Source organism: Mytilus edulis, chromosome 3 (assembly GCF_963676685.1).
Source record: "Mytilus edulis chromosome 3, xbMytEdul2.2, whole genome shotgun sequence".
NCBI lineage: Eukaryota > Metazoa > Mollusca > Bivalvia > Mytilida > Mytilidae > Mytilus > Mytilus edulis.
Window position 1 is genome coordinate 14,152,390 of NC_092346.1, and position 23,037 is coordinate 14,175,426.

Here is a 23,037-nt window from a genome sequence, read left to right on the forward strand (position 1 = left end):
TTAATAGTTTGTTTCCAAAAAAAAACTATCCCAAACTGTGTTTTCACAGTTTGGTTTGTTTCTTTGATACCATGCACAAAAGGTCAACTTCGTTTGGAGTATGGTCCTAAGGGAATGCTTTTAAGGTTTACATATATGTCTGTCAGTATTCCTCTAATCTTGACCTTATTGTCATTGATCAATTTTAAATCAATTTAAGTACAGCAGATGGGACATTTCAGTGTATGCACTCATGTTTCAAATTCTGGAATTTTCTGATAAATAGACTTACTTTTATACGACCACGAACATTTTCTTGGGTTTGTATAATGCTATGATGCCGTCGTCGTCTGCGTCCGAAGACACATTCGGTGAAAAGTTTCAAGAAGAAATCTTCAATTGCACAGTATTGCGCATTAGATTAGTAAGATCTTTGACCATATTTATTAGTCCCCTACCGACGAAGTCGAAGGGGACTTTTAGGTTTGCACTCTGTCTGTCTGTCCATCCGTCAGTCCGGCAAATCAGCTTTCCACACTTTTTCTTCATTCTTGAAGATATTGATTTGACATTTGGTATATAGTTTTATCATGTATATAGTTATAGATCAAGTTTGAATTTTGTTCTGGTCTAATGATTTAGTCCAGAGTTAACATGGTCCATATCTAACGTTAGAGTACTACATATTGTATGTAAAACCATATTTCTGTTTAAAGGAAGATAACTCATTTTTTTAAAAGACATTCTTTGGAAAATTGTTTGAAGAATTTTTTGCAGGTTTGTTTGTTTTGTATAAACTAATTTTTTTCTGAATGATATATATATATATATATATATATATAGACAACTCGTCTAAACATCAACCCAACAATGTTAGATCTGTAAATTTGCTTTCGCAAATTTTTTGTTCTTCCCTCGCCGGGATTCGAACCCATGCTACTGAGATATCGTGACACCAAATCGCCTGCACTGCAGCCGTCCCGCTAGACCACACGACCACCTGGGACTCACAATAATAAAGCTTTCGTTGGCCGTGTGTTACCTTTCCTCGTCAGTTTTAATCTAGCGGCGTACTACAGTACATGATATATAAGGCATGGAGATCTTATTGTTACAGATATATATATATATATATATAATTATGAAGTGAAATACTTTAATAAGATAAAAATCTATTTTTATTAAGGTATACATTTCATTACTGTACATTGTGTATTGATGAAAGTTGTTTACATTTTATAGATAAGTTACAAATCTATATTATATTTGATTATAATTTGAAAATAGATATACATTGTTTTACATCATATCTAATTTTAGAGAACTATTAATCATATCTAATGTTAGAGTGTTTTCCACACTTTTCATAATGCTTGAAGATATTTATTGATAATTGATATATAGTTTTATGATGACAAGTTACAGATCAAGTTTAAATTTTTGTTTTAGTTTGATAATTTTGTGCAAAGTTATGGTCATTGGACTTGAAAAATTCACTCATATAATCAGTTTTCCACACTTTTTTAGCTCACCTGGCCCATCACTTGGCGTCCGGCGTCCGTCGTCTGTAAACTTTAACAAAAATCTTCTCCTTTGAAACTACTAGGCCAAATTTAACCAAACATGGCAAAAATCATTATTAGGGTATCTAGTTTAAAAATTGTGTCCGGCGACATGGCCAAACAATCAAGATGGCCGCCATGGCTAAAAATAGAACATAGGGGTAAAATGCAGTTTTAAGCTTATAACTCAAAAACCCAAAGCATTTAGAGCAAATCTGACATGGGTAAAATTGTTTATCAGGTCAAGATCTAAATTTCCAGATGAATCCGACAACCCGTTGTTAGGTTGCTGCACCTGAATTGGTAATTTTAAGGAAATTTTGCTGTTTTTGGTTATTATCATGAATATTATTATAGATAGAGATAAACTGTGAACAGCAAAAATGTTCAGCAAAATAAGATTTACAAATAAGTCAACATGACCGAAATGGTCAGTTGACTCCTTTAGGAGTTATTGCCCTTTATAGAAAATTTTTAACCATTTTTCGTAATTCTTAGTTATCTTTTACAAAAATCTTCTCCTCTGAAACTACTGGGCCACAATCATCATTGGGGTATCTAGTTTAAAAATTGTGTCCGGTGACCCGGCCAACCAACCAAGATGGCCACCATGGCTAAAAATAGAACATAGGGGTAAAATCAGTTTTTGGCTTATAACTCAAAAACCAAAGCATTTAGAGCAAATCTGACATGAGGTTAAATGGTTTATCAGGTCAAGATCTATCTGCCCTGAAATTTTCAGATGAATCGGACAACCCATTGTTGGGTTGCTGCCCCTGAATTGGTAATATTAAGGAAATTTCGCTGTTTTTGGTTATTATCTTGAATATTATTATAGATAGATATAAACTATAAACAGTAATAATGTACAGCAAAGTAAAACCTAAATAAGTCATCATGACCAAAAAGGTTAATTGACCCCTTATGGAGTTATTGCCCTTTATAGTAAATTTTTAACAATTTAAAATTTGTAAATTTTCACTAACATTATCTACTGTAACTACTGGGCCAAGTTCATTATAGAGATAATTGAAAGCAGCAAGAATGTTCAGTAAAGTAAGATCTACAAACATATCACCATCACAAAAACACAATTTTGTTATGAATCCATCTGTGTCCTTTGTTAAGTATTCACATAGACCAAGGTGAGCGACACAGGCTCTTTAGAGCCTCTAGTTTATTCATGCTTGAAGATATTGACTTGATATTTTCCTTTTGTTTACACCATGACAAGTTATAAAACAAGTTAGCATTTGTTCCAGTATAATGATTTTTTCCCCGGTAGGGGACTATGCATTGTCATGCAATACTCTCAGAATGCTTGTTTTGTTTCAGTATTAAACCTATATTATGTCAAAACTTTGATGACAATTCACATTCAGGTAGTATCAAGCTTGAATATTGTGTCCAAATTTGTCCCAACTGTTCAGAGTTTGACCTCTGCAGGCATATCAGGCTGCGCTCAGCGAAGTATTTTACTACAGATATCATAACTCTTTTATATTGACAGCTGATGGAAAGACACAGGGTTCGGCGAATTTTGTTTTAATCAATATAAAATATGATTTTTTAATAGCTACTTTCAAATTTTGGATGGACACAATACACTGTTATGGATGCAGAGCAGACAAAAATGAAGTTGGTCCTATTAAACAAGATACTCTACTTGACCCACCAGTGGTTTTTGTTGGCACACACACAGATGAGTTACAGGTATAATACATCAAAGTACAGTTCTCTTTTTTGTTTGATATAATTTACTACTCACTTCCTTTTAAATTTGACACTTAAGAATATTTAGACCAGGGCTTTTGTGTTTCAAAATCAATCAGTCAAGATTTATCCTCAATGATCAGTTTCATTATTTATCTTTTTGTTTTCACATTTACAGCTCTTAACTTTATTAAAGGTTGGAAAAGGTTATTTTCATATAATTTTTGAGATTGCAAAAGAAAACATAGGAGTACAAATCATTTTTTGTCTAAGGTAAGGGCTATTTTGAGGTTAACATACTATCCATTTAAATCAAATCTGCCCGAAGGGCCAAGTGAGCTTTTCTCATCACTTGGCGTCCGTCGTCGTATGTCGTCCGGCGTCCGTCGTCGTTAACTTTTACAAAAATCTTCTCCTCTGAAACTGCTGGGCCAAATTTAACCAAACATTGCCAAAATCATTATTAGGGTATCTAGTTTATATATTGTGTCCGGTGACCCGGCCAACCAACCAAGATGGCCGCCATGGCTAAAAATAGAACATAGGGGTAAAATGCAGTTTTTGGCTTATAACTCGAAAACCAAAGCATTTAGAGCAAATCTGACATGGGGTAAATTGTTTATCAGGTCAGGATCTAACTGCCCTGAAATTTTCAGATGAATCGGACAATTGGTTGTTAGGTTGCTGTCCCTGAATTTGTAATTTTAAGGAAATGTTTGCTCTTTTTGGTTATTATCTTGAATATTATTATAGATAGAGATAAACTGTAAATAGAAAAAATGTTCAGCAAAGTAAGATTTACAAATAAGTCAACAGGTCCAAAATGGTCAGTTGACCCCTTTAGGAGTTATTGCCCTTTATAGTCAATTTTTAACCATTTTTCGTAAATCTTAGTTATCTTTTACAAAAATCTTCTCCTCTGAAACTACTGGGGCAAATTTTACCAAATATAGCCAAAATCATAATAAGGGTATCTTGTTTAAAAATTGTGTCCGGTGACCTGGCCAACCAACTGAGTTGGCCGCCATGGCTAAAAATAGAACATAGGGGTAAAATGCAGTTTTTGGCTTATAACTCAAAAACCAAAGCAATTAGAGCAAATCTGACAGGTATAAAATTGTTTATTAGTTCAAGATCTAACTGCCCTGAAATTTTCAGATGAATCAGACAACCCGTTGTTAGGTTGCTGCCCCTGAATTGGTAATTTTAAGGAAATTTTTGCTATTTTTGGTTATTATCTTGAATATTATTATAGATAGAGATAAACTGTAAATAGAAAAAATGTTCAGCAAAGTAAGATTTACAAATAAGTCAAAATGTCCAAAATGGTCAGTTGACCCCTTTAGGAGTTATTGCCCTTTATAGTCAATTTTTAACCATTTTTCGTAAATCTTAGTTATCTTTTACAAAAATCTTCTTCTCTGAAACTACTGGGCCAAATAAAATCAAACTTGGCCACAATCATCATTGGGGTATTTAGTTTAAAAATTGTGTCCAGTGACCCGGCCAACCAACCAAGATGGCCGCCATGGCTAAAAATAGAACATAGGGGTAAAATGCAGTTTTGGGCTTATAACTTAAAAACCAAAGCATTTAGAGCAAATCTGACAGTGGGAGAAATTGTTTATCAAGTCCAGATCTATCTGCTCTAAAATTTTCAGATGAATTGGACAACTGGTTGCTGCCCCTGAAATTTTTAGGAAATTTTGCTGTTTTTGGTTATTATCTTGAATATTATTATAGATAGAGGTAAACTGTGAACAGCAATAATGTTCAGCAAACTAAAATCTACAAATAAGTCAACATGATAAAAATGGTCAATTGACCCCTTAAGGAATTATTGCCCTTTATCGTAAATTTTGCTGTTTTTGGTTATTATCTTGAATACTATTATAGATAGAGATAACCTATAAACAGCATTAATGTTCAGAAAAGTAAGATTAACAAATAAGTGACTGAAATGGTCAATTGACCCCCTAAGGAGTTATTGTCCTTTATAGTCAATTTTTAAAAATTTTCATAAAATTTGTAAATTTTTACTAACATTTTCCACTGAAACTACTTGGCCAAGTTCATTATAGATAGAGATAATTGTAAGCAGCAAGAATGTTCAGTAAAGTAAGATGTACAAACACATCACCATCACCAAAACACAATTTTGTCATGAATCTATCTGCGTCCTTTGTTTAATATTCACATATACCAAGGTGAGCGACACAGGCTCTTTAGAGCCTCTAGTTTCAAGAGTTATTACCTTTAATTGATGAATTTATAATTTTCTCATTTCTATATGACTTTAAAAAAATGCACCTTCAACCACACGTTGTTATTTTTAGCTCACCTGGCCCAATGGGCCAGGTTAGCTTTTCTCATCACTTGACGTCTGTCGTCATCTGTCGTTGGTTAACTTTTACAAAAATTTTCTCCTCTGAAACTACTGGGCAAATTTAACCAAACTGGGCCACAATCTTAATTGGGATATCCAGTTTAAAAACATGTGTCCAATGACCTAGCCTGGATCAACCAAGAAGACCGACATGGCTAAGAATAGGAAATTGGGGTAAAAATGCAGTTTTTCGCTTATAACTAAACCATTTAGAGCAAATCTGACATGGTGTTTAAATGTTCATCGGGTGAAAATCTATCTGTCATGAAATTTTCAAACCTGTTATACAACCCATTGTTTGGTTGCTGCATGGTAATTTTGTCTGTAACTAAGGAAGCCGACATTTTGAATTGCTGAATGTATTGACATGTAATTTCCACAATAAAAAGCCAAAAAACTCACATGTTGCACCAAAAAATCTTCTTTTTATCAAATTTTATTACAGTCTGAAGCGACACAGAAACCAGAAAATGCCCGGTGTTTATGTTTGACGCCGGAAGCATACCTATGACGTCACCTAGTGTAGGGACCAAAGAAGATCTCGTCTTTTCGCGGAATTTTCTTTACACTTAAATAATGATTGAAATTTAATTATGAACTTGTTTTGCATTAGAATAGAGATAACTGTATTGTATTTGAAGCTTTGTGGACGTCCATCGGTAGTTTTACTGTCGCAAATACCCGTTTACCTGTCTCTGCTACGCGTCACCAGGTAATCTAAATTTGCGACAGTAAAACTACCGATGGACGTCCGCAAAGCTTCAAATACAATACAGTTATCTCTTAATTTTCTTCTTTTGAGTACACCAACAACATTAGAAAATAGAAAACATAAATCGTAGCCAATAAGAATAGAAAGGCACATTTATGTAAAAAGTATATAAGAAAAATAAGTTGGATTACAGTATCTTACTGTGAAAGAAAAGAAACCAAATATGTTATTTTATATGTCATGTTGTGTTTTATTATTGCTATTCACCTCTGACAGTTTTAATATAAACCTTACGTTTTTTGTTTCAATTAATAGGACCGAAATGAATGTTCAAAGCAATTAACATCTCACATGGATAAACTTTGCAAAGATACAAGTCTACATTTGAGAAAATGTCATCAAATTTCCAACAAAAATGATGGTAATGATGAGTTTCAAAAAATTAGAGACGATATATTGTCCCTAGGAATCAAAACCAAAACAGCAGAGAAGGAATATCCTGTAAAATTTATACAACTAGAGAGAGTTTTACATGCTGAATATACATCAGAAAAACGCATACGGATCCTTTCTTTCAAGACAGTCAAAGAATTAGCTTCTAATATATCTATTCCAATAACAGAAGAAGAAGAACTAAGTCTTTTTTTAAGATATCAACATGAAATTGGCAACTTAGTGTTCTTCCATGATATCCCAGAGTACATCATACTTGACGCACAATGGCTGGCAGACGCCTTCAAATGCATTGTAACTGCAACACAGTTTCAGGAAGAATTACCTTATTTCAGCGAGTGGAAAAAAGTAAAGGAAACTGGAAAGATAAGTTTTAAATTGATTAAAGCAATATTTAATTCACAACCAGCTAACATTAGGGAACATCAAGACCATTTACTTGCTGTAATGGAAAAGTTTGACATTATAATAAATCCTTGGGTGCAGACAATCACAAGTCCAGTAAACAGTGATGAAGAGTCTTATTTCTACATACCATGCATGATGCAGTTGCAAAAGATAGAAACAATTGATAAATTATTCAAAGTAGAAGATGATTATAAATCAACATGTCTATGCTTTATATTCAACTTTCTGCCACCTTATCTTATTAGCCATCTCATTGTCTCATGTATAAGAAAGTTTTCAGTAGCATCTGTTCAACAACAGGAAGGACTCTTTAAAGATTGCTGTGTATTTGATGTTTCTGACTGTAGATGTATAAAGTTGCTTCTGGTGAAGTTCGGTAATATGATACAGCTACAAATTTGGCAAAGCAATAAAGACAAACCTTGTCAGTATAATGAAATATTCAATTTTATTGAAGGAGAAATCAACAGAATTTTGACCACTAGATATAGAATGACAAATGTGTCCTTTAAAAAGAAATGGAAATGCAGCTTAACAAACTATACCTGTGAGAATAGCTTTGAAGAATTTGGAAAGAAGACAGATGGAGAAACATTCTTGTGTCAGGAACATGCAGTTAATCATAGATATAAAGATGACTGGTTTTGTGAGACATCTAAGGTATATAAAATATAGAAGGGATTATAATAATAAAAAAAGAAGTTTTTTTGAATGACATTATACTTAGGTTGTTTATAGTCCTTTCAAAAATATGTTTATTGTAGTGAACATGTATTTAATGACGATATTTATCCTTTTTAGCTTCTGACCCAAAGGGACAAGCTTTTCTCACCACATGGTGTCCCTGTCGTTGTCAGTGTCTTCGTTGTTCGTTTCCATTTACAAAAAATCTTCTTATCTTAAACTACTTGATTAAACTAACCAAACATGGCCGCAATCATCAAAAGGGTATTTTTGTGCACTTCTTACCAAGATGGCTGACATGGCTAAAAGTATAACATAGGGGTAAAATGCATGTTTTATCTATGATTTGGAATAACGTTTAAACAGAAATAAACTGTTAACACAGATATATGTCTCACCTTTTTATACGAACGCAAAAATTTTAATTTTTCGTCGTATATTGCTATCACGTTGGCGTCGACGTCCTGCGTCGTCATCGTCATCGTCGTCCGAATACTTTTAGTTTTCGCACTCTAACTTTAGTAAAAGTGAATAGAAATCAATGAAATTTTAACACAAGGTTTATGATCACAAAAGGAAGGTTGGGATTTATTTTGGGAGTTTTTGGTCCCAACATTTTAGGAATTAGGGGCCAAAAAGGGCCAAAATAAGCATTTTCTTGGTTTTCGCACTATAACTTAAGTTTAAGTGAATAGAAATCTATGCAATTTTGACACAAGGTTTATGACCACAAAAGATTGGTTGGGATTGATTTTGGGAGTTTTGGTTCCTACAGTTTAGGAATTAGGGGTCAAAAAAGGGCCCAAATAAGCATTATTCTTGGTTTTCGCGCAATAACTTTAGTATAAGTAAATAGAAATCTATGAAATTTAAACACAAGGTTTATGACCATAAAGGGAAGGTTGGGTTTGAATTTGGCAGTTTTGGTCCCAACAGTTTAGGAATAAGGGGCCCAAAGGGTCCAAAATTGAACTTTGTTTGATTTCATCAAAAATTGAATAATTGGGGTTCTTTGATATGCCGAATCTAACTGTGTATGTAGATTCTTAATTTTTGGTCCCGTTTTCAAATTGGTCTACATTAAGGTCCAAAGGGTCCAAAATTAAACTTAGTTTGATTTTAACAAAAATTGAATCCTTGGGGTTCTTTGATATGCTGAATCTAAAAATGTACTCAGATTTTTATTATTGGCCCAGTTTTCAAGTTGGTCCAAATCGGGGTCCAAAATTAAACTTTGTTTGATTTCATCAAAAATTCTTTGATATGCCAAATCTAACTGTGTATGTAGATTCTTAATTTTTGGTCCCGTTATCAAATTGGTCTACATTAAAGTCCAAAGGGTCCAAAATTAAACTAAGTTTGATTTTAACAAAAATTGAATTCTTTGGCTTTTTTGGTGTGCTGAATCTAAACTTGTACTTAGATTTTTGATTATGGGCCCAGTTTTCAAGTTGGTTCAAATCAGGATCCAAAATTATTATATTAAGTTTTGTGCAATAGCAAGAAATTTTCAATTGCACAGTATTCACCAATAGCAAGAAATCTTCAATTGCACAGTATTGTGCAATAGCAAGAAATTTTCAATTGCACAGTATTGCGCAATAGCAAGAAATCTTCAATTGCACAGTATTGTGCCACAGTAAATATTTTCAATTACTCAGTATTGCGCAATAGCAAGAAATATCTAATTGCAATTTCAATTGGAGTTATCTTTCTTTGTCCAGAATAGTAGTTGAATCAACTTAAATCATTGTTTTATACAATATACAATGTATATTCACTTTTTCTACCATCTGATAAATTAAAACAATCTTTACCATTCAGTGATAACAAGCACTTTATTTTACATTTTAATATTTTATGATGTTTTTAAATGTGTAGTTATTGTTGCAAACTCCATTAGAAATTTGAATTGAGATCAGTTTTGGAAAAAGGGAAAGGGGGATGTGAAAACAAATGGGGGTGGGGGGTTAAATTTTTCTCATTTCAGATTTCATAAATAAAAAAAATTTCTTCAAACATTTTATTGAGAGGATTAATATTCAACAGCATAGTGAATTGCTCAAAGGCAAAAAAAATATTTTAAGTTCATTAGACCACATTCATTCTGTGTCAGAAACCTATGCTGTGTCAACTATTTAATCACAATCCAAATTTAGAGCTGAATCCAGCTTGAATGTTGTGTCCATACTTGCCCCAACCGTTCAGGGTTCAACCTCTGCGGTCGTATAAAGCTGCGCCCTGCGAAGTATCTGGTTGTAATTTCGATAAAGCAAATGTTGAAATTAAACAGGCAGCACTTTAACATGTAAGTAATGCCAATACTTAAAGTCAATTGACTAAAGGTACATGACTAAACAATCTCCATGTTAATGAGATGTGCCAATGCTAATAAAACTGCATACTAAATACCATTAACTTATCGTAAGTCGTTCATATTAAACAAACCTAAACACAAACTATTACATGTACAATAAGCAAATTTCAAAGTCAATATACCATAACTGAAGAGGTGATGTTATCTAATCCCATTGGAAATCAGTTCGGTAGATCATGCAGATGACAGATGTACCAATGCTTATACAACTGCACAATACATATCATTGACCCACTACTAGTGGTTCCCCATACGCTGACATAATCACAAACTAATACATGAAAACCAATCAAACGTTTCAAAGTCAATAGACCATGACTGAGGGGCCCCAAATAATATTTATAACAAAGAGATGGTGCCAATGTCAATGCTGATACAACTGCACACTCAGTTTCATTGACCCACTACTAGTGGTTCCCCATAAGCTGACCTAATCACTAACTAATACACGAAAACCAAGCAACCAAGCAAACGTTTTAAAGTCAATAGACCATGCCTGATGAAGTTGTGTCAAATAATATCCATAGTTATGAGATGAACTAATGCTAATACAACAGCATACTAAAAATAATTGACCTACTACAAGTTGTACACCATAAATTACATCATCACAAACTAATTACATTGCTGACGTTGACGCGTCTGCCGCAGGAAACAGCATACATATGTCTCGATTTTTGACTCCGTCAAGGCAAGACAAAAAATTTAAGCAGAACAGCAATCAATTTCCCGATTACCAATACTGTATACGTCAAAACTGTCAAACGACTTCTCATAAGTGTTATTGCACTTGAATGACAAGTTTTACCATTTGTTTTCTCATTTTGCCTATTATCTTGAAAACTATAATACACAGAGAGTAACTTTAACATGCTAAATAATCAACAAATAAATATATCTGATTGATCCCTATATCGTTGAGAGCGATACAGGCTCTTTTAGAGCCTCTTTTTTCAAACATATTTATTGTATTTTTCAGGATTCTGACAGATCAAGTGATGAACAACGTAATTTTGCCAGACTGTCAATGGTAGTTCTTGAAATATTCGGGAGTGTTTTGTATGATCGTTTAGACCTTGATAAAAATATTGGAAAAATACTTCAAACACGTGTGCAGTATGACATAACAAGACTGTACAGAGAACTTCGTGCGCTCAATAAAACTATTCCAAGCAGAGGCTGGGGAGGTGGTCAAACAGTTGACTATGTCTTTCCAAGCGATACATGCATTGGTGATGACATTGAGAGGATCCGTTTGATAAGAAATGAAATGCAGCATTCTGGAACGTTTGCATTAGATGATGCACGGTACCATATACTGATTACTATTATTCAGGATATGTTGGATCGGTTTGACCAGCGTAATAATCCATCAGGGGACTCCTATGTCAATAGGTTGAAGGAGATAAGGAAAATGGAATTGAAGCCAAAGGATCTCGAAGAGATGATAGCACGAGTTCAGACAGGTATTTCTTAACCGGTTTAATGATATTTATCCTTTACGATTTTATGGATATGATAGAAAGGGAGAAAGTAAAAAAAAATGGAAAGTCCCTCAATTTTTAAGAGAACTAGAAAAGTATGAAACACAAATATTTATGAAAAAAAACAAACAAATATAGATGAAATACCAAAAACCGTTGGTGGAGGTGCCACTAATTTGACAGAAACTGAACTTCAACAATGAGATAAAACATTAAATTTGAAGAAAGTTCAAAACACCACATTGTAATTTAAACATGATACAAAACACTCACAATGTAAAACATTACTTAAAACAACAACAAACACGAAAAGCCAACAAAATAACATTCAAAGGCATCTTTTCCAAAGGGATGAACACATAGCATACATATTCATATAAGAACTTGTTTGAATGATTTATAACCCAAGTTTAATAAGATTCAGAATTGCATGCTTCATAAAATAACAAACATTACAATAAAAATGTACTTTACCTACAACATATTTTGATTGAATGAGGCAAGGGTATTTCCTAAGAGTTTAACAGTCAATCTGTAACAGAGATATTATAAATATTTTTATTTGTCCCATTTATGGGCATTATGTTTTCTGGTCGGTGCGCCCGCCTGTCCGTTCGTCCTGCTTCAGGACAAAGTTTTTGGTCGAGGTAGTTTTTGATGAAGTTGAAGTCCAATTAACTTAAAACTTATTATACATGTTCCCTAGGATATGACCTTTCTAAGTTGTATGCCAAACTAGATATTTCCAAAATTTTTACGGTCCACTGAACATAGAAAATGATAGTGCGGATGGGGCATCCGTATACTGGGGACACATTCTTGTTTTAATATAGATCAATTACATTATAATACATAATTAAATGCAATTACATATTATCTATTTCAGAAACTTCAATCCCACATCAGAATTTTGCAGACAAAATAGAATATCACTACTACTTTAAGTGATTTTTCCTGTATTGAAGTGACCAAACATACCATCAATTAGAGAATAGACAGACGGTGTCTGTCATAGTTTTAACACCCCAAACCTAAGAAGTGTTTGGATTACATTGCAATCACCATTTCAGTTTTTCATTTGTATGTTATTCATTTCGTCCAACAAATATTCTCGTCATATTTTTCTCAGAAACTACAGAAAAAAATGACTCTATATTTGAAAGTGTTGTGCTGAAATTTTTTAGTGGGTAAGCTGGACACACACTTTTCTGTTTCCCAAAACTTAAAATGACTAGAAGGGTAGGCCTAGTAAAACTATGCTTTCAGCTTTTTGCTGTACTATTAGTCTACGACAATGCGGGTCTAACACAGAATATCGATCACAGGTCTGGAGTAATGTTGATAGGACAAAAACTTATTCAAAAATGTGTATGAAAAGATATAATTACAATTTTCAAAAAAGGTTATTTAGGATATTTTTCAACCTTCAAATGCAAACTTGTTCTTCATTTAGATACAAACTATTATAAAAACGCTGAATCTGAAAAATAAACTATTTTATTATTTAAACTAGAGAGAAAATTCTTACTTATAGAGAGATACTTCAAATATAACATGATAACCTTCTTAACACAAATTGAAGAGAAAATATGTTTATTATTTTAGGAAGCAGGACATTACACAGGACCACTATGCCATAATGAGTCTTTAATCAGATCAATTACTTTATTGATTCCAAAAATATTGTATAAAAGTATTATGACTTGAATGCGTACCTTTAATCATATATAGGAATGAAGTCATTTGCATGAATATTTATGTTAAAACTGTGACATTAACCTATTCAATGACATACATGGTGAAGGCTGTACGGTGACCCAATGTTGTTTATTTTTGTGTCATTTGGTCTCTTGTGGAGAGTTGTCTCATTGGCAATCATACCACATCTTCCTTTTTATATATATGTTGGCCATTTTGTGAAAGTCTATCAGAATTCAAGTATATGTATTTAATATAGATTTCATAATCAAATAAATTGAATGAAATTTTAGATTGATCTTTATAAAAAGACAAGTAGAGATGTATATTAAGAATTGCAGATCTGATCTACCTATGTTTATTTTTCAAAAAATCTGAAATATATTTCTTCCTTATTGGCCACATTATAAAATAATATTTTATAATTAAAGAAGTAATTCCTTCTTAAAAAAAAAGAAACAGTAGAAATTTTAGAATAAAAACAGTTATATGACAAGTGAAGAATTTGAATTCTATTTTTGGTGCTAAATTTTAGTTAATAAACAAAAATTAATTTAGGTTAGAAACTATGTCATTAAATTTCATATACATGTAGTCTAGGATTTTTTTATGTTAATATATTTATTTATTAAAAGTTGAAGCATATCTTAATAATTAAATCCTAATCAAATAATATACACATTTTTGCATTCGCCTATTTTTTTTTAATTTATGTTAATTTGTCTAATTAATCTATTGCATTTTTCGAAAAGTTTTGTCATTTTTGCGCCCATTTTTTGTGGTCAAATTTTCTGGGAAATTATTTTATACATCTTTATAATTATTAAGTACATTTGCACCGGTTTACTATCATTTAAAAATAACAAGTTCATCGTTTCCTATTGGAATCTACCACAGGTTTTATTTTTTTTAATTCTAAAAGACTTGTTTTATTTACATTAACTTACTGGGATAAAAGAGGGACGATAGATACCAAAGGGACAGTCAAACTCATAAATCTAAAACAAACTGACAACGCCATGGCTAAAAATAAAAAAGACAAACAGAAAAACAATAGTACACACGACACAACATAGAAAACTAAAGAATAAACAACACGAACCCCACCAAAAACTAGGGGTGATCTCAGGTGCTCCGGAAGGGTAAGCAGATCCTGCTCCACATGTGGCACCCGTCGTGTTGCTTAAGTGATTACAAATCCGGTAAATAGTCTAATTCGGTAGGTCATATTCATGAAAGGGAAGGGGATTGTAGTTACGACGTAAGGAACATATCCGATATCATTTGTGAAACGGTTATTCCATAACGGTCAACCAACTCGTGATGGCGTCCGTAAAATTTACGAAGGGATGATTTCAACTTCACCATTTGGAACTCTTGGTTTAATAGCTTCCTTGTGAGCAGCAAACCTCTATCAAGAAAATCATGATAGTAAATGCAAGCACGGGAATATCGTATCAATTGGGATAAACTGCATGATATTTTATTCATATCAACCTGCAAGTTTGACCAGATGTTTTTGAAATTCAGCTTTTATTTCTGCTCGGATCCAAAGCAGTTGCCTTTTTCCCTATATTATCCTGTTGGGATTAACTGTACATTTTTGTTTACATATTATTTGTAAGATAAGTACAAGGAGATAGTCTCCTAGAAGGCAAAATTTTGCATCAACGTTGTATGTCATTTATCTGGTTATCTCCCAAATTGGCCGAAGTTATACAGAAAAATATTTATTTATATTACATTGCGTTGTTCATTTGTTGATGAAACATAAATAAGAGTTACATAAAAAAAAAGGTAGCAGCACTGCCGACAGCTAAAACATCAGAGAGAATCCAGTTTGTCATTTATAATTCTAATAAGTTGGCACAATTTTCGAAATTTTGTATTCTGGTTTTGATTCACAATAGCTTTAAATCTTTAAAACATTACAGGTCGATAAGTATTTTCTATCTGTCAGTACATTGTTGCATGCCATTAAATGTGCAAAAGCTGATTCAGGGGTTGAAGGCCTCCACATCTTTATATTTGATATTTTTCTTATAATACAAAGGTTTTTTTATAAAAAAATCCTATAACTTCTATAATTACTCATGGTCATGGCCAATATGAATTATTTGATTTGCAATATAACAAATAAAAACAAAAGTAGAAGGAGTCCATAATTGGCAGTACATTTCATTGTTAATGTTATGTTCTATTTTCATTCATGATCATGCAGTATTGAAAGAATTATCCATTTCACTATTAACAACACTTTGTAAGTAAAATTTATAAACTGACATTGTGAAGCCTATTTTTTATGCCCCACCTACGATAGTAGAGGGGCATTATGTTTTCTGGTCTGTGGCTCCGTTCGTCTGTGCGTCCGTTTGTGCGTCCGTCCGTTCAGGTTAAAGTTTTTGGTCAAGGTAGTTTTTGATGAAGCTTAAGTCCAATCAACTTGAAACTTAGTAGACTTGTTGCTTATGATATGATCTTTCTAATTTTAAAGCCAAATTAGACTTTTGACCCCAATTTCACGATCCACTAAACATAGAAAATGAAAGTGGGAGTTTCAGGTTAAAGTTGTTGGTCAAGGTAGTTTTTGATAAAATTGAAGTCCTATCAACTTGAAACTTAGTACATATGTTCCCTATAGTATAATCTTTCTAATTTTAATACCAAATTAGATTATTACCCAATTTCACGGTCCATGGAACATGGAAAAGGATAGTGCGAGTGGGGCATCCGTGTACTTTGGACACATTCTTGTTTATGAATCATATAGGTCCATATAAGGTATGGCCATCCCTTATTTTTGTCCTCGTAAACTTTTATCAAAGGTTTTTGTCTCTAAAACCAATTAACGAGTTTCAACCAAAACTGGGGGTATGTAGTATATATATATATGATAAAGTTTATATTTTTTCCTAGTCAGTCAATAAACTCATTGCCACCAGGACTAAAAATAGAACATAAGGATAAAATGCAATAATTTTCTTATATCTCGAAAACTAAAAAAGGTAGAAAAAGTCTGATTTGGGCAAAAAGCGTAGAAAGTCAATATCTTCCTACTTTTGGTTCGCAGCAACATTATACCAGATGACTCCTTCGGCAGCTATTTTCCTTTAACGACAATTTTGTGCTTATTTTATGTTTTTGCTTTTTAATTCCAAAACTATATTAGATAGGTAGAAAAAGGCGAACGATACCAAAGGTACATTTAAACTCGTCAGCCGAAAATAAACTGACAACGCCATGGCCAAAAAAAGACCCTAAGACAAACAGCAGTATACATAACCATAAAAAAGAAAATTACATACTAAGAAACAAGAAAACCCACCAAAATTGGGAATGATGTGCAGCATCTGCTGCACATGTGGCACTCGTTGTGTTGCTCATGTAATTACATTCCCGTTGATAATTAGTCAAATTCGGTGCAAAAGGAAGACAGGATTGTGGTAACTGCAATCGGAACATATCCGTTGTCATCTGTGAAACAGATGTTCCATAATGGTCAACCAACTCGTGATGGCGTCAGTAAAGTTTTCGCGAAGTAATGATTTCAGCTTCACCACTTGGAAGTATTTGTTTAATAGCGTCCTTGTGAGAAGCAGTCCTCTTTCAAGGAAGTCTTGATAGGAATCGCAAGCTCTTGAATATCGCTTATACTACGAGATATATACTCCATATGCAGGTGCTGCTGAAATTTTGCTTCATAGAAATGGAAAATTCACGATTGTGAAGCTGATCTCGTTCATCTCTATTGTCGTAAAGTTTTGTTCTCAACCGACCATCATTGTCAATTTCTAGATCTGTGTCAAGATATGAGTCAGACTTAAGATTATTTGATTTATCCTTTGTGTCAAGTTCGATGGGGTAGATGTGTACAACATAGTCAACAAAATTGGAACTATTTAGTGAGAAAACAGTATCGATTTAGCGGAAAATGAAGCTGAAGAATAATGCTGGGTTCTTTTTTTTCCCCTAAGAAGCTCTTGTATGAATAAAAAAGAAAACAGTAGTATACCTCTGTTCAGTAGTCATAAACGAAGTCAGTCTCATACGAATAAAGGAACAAGTTGGCAAGATGAGGAGCACAGTTGATTCCCATTTAGAAACTGTTAAATGCAAAAATTATCAACAAAAATACCTGTATAATTGAAACCAATGGATGACTCTTTAATGAGTTATAACCAATAAATAATGATTTTTGTATATTTTTGGGGTATTTTATTAAAAAAAAATAAGAAGATGGTATGATTGCCAATGAGACAACTCTAAACCAGAAACCAAATGGCATAATAGTTGACAACTATGTGTACCCGCACTGCCTTCAACAATTAGCAAAACCCATACCGCAGTCAGCTATAAAAGGCCTTAAAATGACAAAAAAAAAATCAATTCAAACAAGAAAATTACCTATTATCTAAACAAAACTTGAATAGAAGTGTTAAACTGCAAAAGTGTTCAACACTGAAATAATTTGATGACTCCTTAATGAGTTGTGGTCTTCCGAAAAATGTTGACGGATTTTTATTTTTTGGCAATTTATTCAACATCTATAACAGATAGAAATTACATAAAACAGATCAGAATTACAAGACCTTCCAAATGTAATAATTGAACATGCATGAAATATTTGACGATTAACATTCAATCAATCAATTTATATCGACAAACATGCACAACATGCTGACGTCATCCTTTAAAATTGAATAAAAGTTTTCATATATAGGTCCTGCCTTTAATACTACTCATAACATGTTGATGTTATCCCTTTATATGAGATTTCTTTTTACAGTATTACAAAATGCAATGACCTTACGTAAGTTTTTTTAGACACTTGTTCAACATACAATCTCCTGAGGTCAGCCTTTTTTAAGGGTACAAATATAGTCATTCACAATGTTTTGATATCATCCTTTTGTAAAGGATCCCTTAGCATACATACAACCCACAATGGTTATTCTACTAAACAGGTTACAGTGACGGAAAATACAACGCACAATTAACCTTTCACAAGGATTAGAAATCAAAAGCCATACCAATTGCGAAGAATGCCTTCACGTAATTAATACAACACACGATTACCCGGTTGCATCTTTAATTATAAAATATGATGAAAGTGTACCGAATTACAATGAATATAATATATTCATAAATCAAGAGATTGTTACAGCATTAGAATATAGCCAGTACTTCCTTTATAGCATATCGGCAAGATATGTCTTTTCATCTCATCGTTTTTTCCAGAAAATACTTTTTTTCCCAATTTGGTTACAATGTTAACTTGGATCATCATAGGCGGTTAGATTCAAATTCACACCGATCTTTGATTGATAACACTGATCAGGCCGCCTTAAAATAAACACATCTATAAAGGTTTTTATAGGTAGCATTCAGCCGAGTGTAGTGTATCTTCATTCTTTTTTGTTGTAATTAAAAAAATGCTTTTAAATGTAAGCCAAAAGTATAATCACAAAAATACTCCGAGGAACATTCAAAACGGAAATTCCCTAATCAAATGGCAAAACCAAATGATAAAACACATCAAACGAATGGACAACAACTGTCATATTCCTGACTTGGTACAGGCATTTTCAAATGTAGAAAATGGTGGATTGAATCTGGTTTTATAGCGCCAAACCTCTCACTTGTATGACAGTCGAATCATATTCCGTTATTTTTACAATGATGCGTGAACAAAACAGACATAATCGGTAAAATAGTCAAAATATGGTTACAGCAAATAATAGAAGGAAGTGATGGCATACATCAAGCTAGCACTATGTGCCAGATTAACATTACATTATCTTATTAGCAATGAGTTGATTAAATTTTATTCCTAAGGTGGTATCCCTTAGATATAACCAAAATGATAACACAACTTTGTCAAAGGAGTAGGTCCGGTAAGGGCCGATTTTGGCCCCAAATTTCAGTTTCATCTAACGAGATATTTAGGACACTTTTTAAACACTTAAGTGTCTATTTCAATTGATTCGATTAGTTTATGTTAAAGATTTTAACTGATTCAGTCATTAAAAACGCTCCGATGGAAGCTTAAATATGAAAAATCTATCAAATATGCCAAAAAACGTCACTTTTCAGATGGTTTTCGTCAAAAATGAAAGTGGCCGCATCCGTGTTCATCCTCAACCTTTATATATGTTCTGTATTATCATCAAATACAACTTACATTTCAATATAATGAATGAACACGAATGCGGCCACTTTCATTTAAGACGGAAACCGTCTAAAATTTAACTAAAATGCTATAATTGTGAAGATTTCAGTAATTTAGCATGACTTTATGATGCTAGTACACGATATATGTGCATTGTATTGTCAAAAACAGCACATATTTATGTAGCAGAAGCATTCTACTTTCCAAAAAATAGCTAAAAGATTACATTTTCACAATTTTGCAAAACTGCTTAATTGTGGGGCCAAAAAGGGGTCTTACTGAACCTACTCCTTTTCCCATTAAAGTAAATGGATATCTTGGTTATGTTCTTAACGAAAGCGTATCAGCGCCACACAACTTTTTTGTTTAATATTTCGCCATATGTTTGCGTTGTAACCCAAACATTTTGCGTTATAATTATAAATTGAGTAACTTGAAGTTATACCGACGAAAATAAAAAATCAACCCTGCTAATATAGCTACAACCGAATATAAATATACTTCCAAAGTAAGCTCTCGTTTGAGGACTATGTAAAGTTGGTTAGATTCAAACAAGCTACCCTTTGGCAATAAACGTATAGAATGAAGATTTTTTATTAATAAAATTATGTTCTCTCCATTCAGATTACTACCCAAGCATCTTAAAAATACTTCACTTTATTGAAATGAAAACTCAATGACTTTCTATTAAAGAATCTTTATCATATTCTGAGATTTTAAAAAACGATTTCTTGCCTCAAAATTAAAAACAAATGTTTATTAATAATTCATTTTAAAGCAGAAAGATCATTTTGTCTATTTGTAAAGTTTTACAATTGTACGACATTATTTTTTATCTTTCAATTAATACTATACTATATCTATTTTCTTGTTAAATTATATACTTTTCTGATGCACAAATCATTCTCAATTTATGTATAATTGCACTTCAACTATTACCGTATTCCTATGCATATTTATTATAATGATTTGGCCTTGTATGTATGTTTCTTTTTTAGCTCACCTGGCCCACAGGGCCAAGTGAGCTTTTCTCATCACTTGGCGTCCGGCGTCCGGCGTCGTCCGGCGTCGTCGTCCGTCGTCCGTCGTCGTTAACTTTTACAAAAATCTTCTCCTCTGAAACTACTTGGCCAAATTTAACCAAACTTGGTCACAATCATCATTGGGGTATCTAGTTTAAAAAAAAGTGTTCGGTGACCCAGCCAACCAACCAAGATGGCCGCCATGGCTAAAAATAGAACATAGGGGTCAAATGCAGTTTTTGGCTTATAACTCTGAAACCTAAGAATTTAGAGCAAATCTGACTGGGTTAAATTGTTTATTAAGTCAAGATCTATCTGCCCTGAAATTTAAGGACGAATCGGAAAACCGGTTGTTGGGTTGCTGCCCCTGAATTGGCAATTTTAAGGAAATTTTGCCGTTATATGGTTATTATCTTGAATATTATTATAGATAGAGATAAACTGTAAACAGCAATAATGTTCAGCAAAGTAAGATCTACAAATAAGTCAACATGACTGAAATGATCAGTTGACCCCTTTAGGAGTTTTTGCCCTTTATAGTCAATTTTTAATCATTTTTCGTAAATCTTAATTATCTTTTACAAAAATCTTCTGGTTTAAAAAATGTGTCTGGTGACCCGGCCAACTAACCAAGATGGCCGCCATGGCTAAAAAAAGAACATAGGGGTAAAATGCAGTTTTTGGCTTATAACTCCAAAACCAAAGCATTTAGAGCAAATCTGACATGGGATCATTATGTTTATCAGGTCAAGATCTATCTGACCTGAAATTTTCAGATCAATGGGAGAACCTATTGTTGGATGGCTGCCCCTGAATTTATAATTTGTAATTTTAAGGAAATTTTGCTGTTTTTGGTTATTATCTTGAATATTATTATAGAGAGAGATGAACTGTAAACAGCAATAATGTTCAGCAAAGTAAGATTTACAAATAAGTCAACATGACTGAAATGGTCAGTTGACCCCTTTAGGAGTTATTACCCTTTATAGTCAATTTTTAATCATTTTTCGTAAATCTTAATTATCTTTTACAAAAATCTTCTCCTCTGAAACTAATGGTCCAAATTAAACCAAACTTGGCCACATGAATCATCATTGGGGTATCTTGTTAAAAAAAATGTGTCTGGTGACCTGGCCAACCACTCAAGATGGCCACCATGGCTAAAAATAGAACATAGGGGTAAAATGCAGTTTTTGGCTTATAACTCAAAAACCAAAGCATTTAGAGCAAATCTGACATGGGGTTAAATTGTTTATCAGGTTAACATCTATCTGCTATGAAATTTTCAAATGAAGCGGACAACCAATTGTTGGGTTGCTGCCCCTGAATTGGTAATTGAAGGAAATTTTGCTGTTTTTGGTTATTATCTTGAATATTAGTATAGATAGAGATAAACTGTAAACAGCAATTATGTTCAGCAAAGTAAGCTTCACAAATAAGTCAACATGACTGAAATGGTCGGTTGACCCCTTTAGGAGTTATTGCCCTTTATAGTCAATTTTTAACAATTTTCATAAAATTTGTAAATTTTTACTAACATTTTCAACTGAAACTTAACTGGGCCTAGTTCATTATAGATACAGATAATTGTAAGTAGCAAGAATGTTCAGCAAAGTAAGATGTACAAACACATCACCATCACCAAAACACAGGTTTGTCATGAATCCATCTGCATCCTTTGTTTAATATTCACACAGACCAAGGTGAGCGACACAGGCTCTTTAGAGCCTCTAGTTTTATCTACTAGTAAATCACAACCGAATTGAATGACAGACGACCATATATTATACAAAACTTAATGAATAATTGAAATCAAGATATATGCGTTATTTCGTAAACCATTGCGTTAAAACGCAAACATAGGGAGAAATATTAAAAAAAAGTTGTGTGGCGCTAATACGCTTCCGTAGTTTTTGGGTGATGCATATATTTATATTTTTCGTTTACCATTACTGGTTATACCCAACTAACGTTTCGTGAAACGTTCCATACAGTTCTATAGCTGACGTCTTCTTAATTATTAGTTTAGAACTGTTATACATATTCAACCTTGTAATGACCGTTTTTTTATATGCATAAACAGTATAGGGACAAAAAGAACTAATAAGTATCAATCAAACATTTTTTTCAAATAATCCATAACGTTCTATAGCTGACACCGTCTTACTTGTATTGTTTTTTTTTCAATTAAAACAGTTATACATATTCAACCCTTTAGTGGCCGTTTTAAGATATGCGTAAAAAAGGCATAAGAGACAAAACGAACTCCATCGGTAATTAGCTATGAAAATACTTATTCAAAGTACAATATATGGTTGTTATTTCAAAATTAGTGGTTTATTTGCTATTTATTGCCGATGCAGTTCGATGATTGTGACAGATAACTACAT

General features: G+C 32.9%; 1 protein-coding gene across 1 annotated transcript in view; it reads left to right on the forward strand.

Annotated features, from left to right (window-relative positions):
- Positions 1 to 15,736, forward strand: part of LOC139515867 (uncharacterized) — an 86,741-nt gene extending 71,005 nt beyond the window's left edge. Inside the window, exons 8-11 of the mRNA XM_071305604.1 lie at positions 3,118 to 3,254; positions 6,668 to 7,873; positions 11,254 to 11,740; positions 12,645 to 15,736. Of these exons, the coding sequence (XP_071161705.1) occupies positions 3,118 to 3,254; positions 6,668 to 7,873; positions 11,254 to 11,740; positions 12,645 to 12,706 (1,892 nt within the window). The 3' untranslated portion in view covers positions 12,707 to 15,736. The remainder of the gene's footprint in view (positions 1 to 3,117; positions 3,255 to 6,667; positions 7,874 to 11,253; positions 11,741 to 12,644) is intronic.
- Positions 15,737 to 23,037: the final 7,301 nt, after the last annotated feature.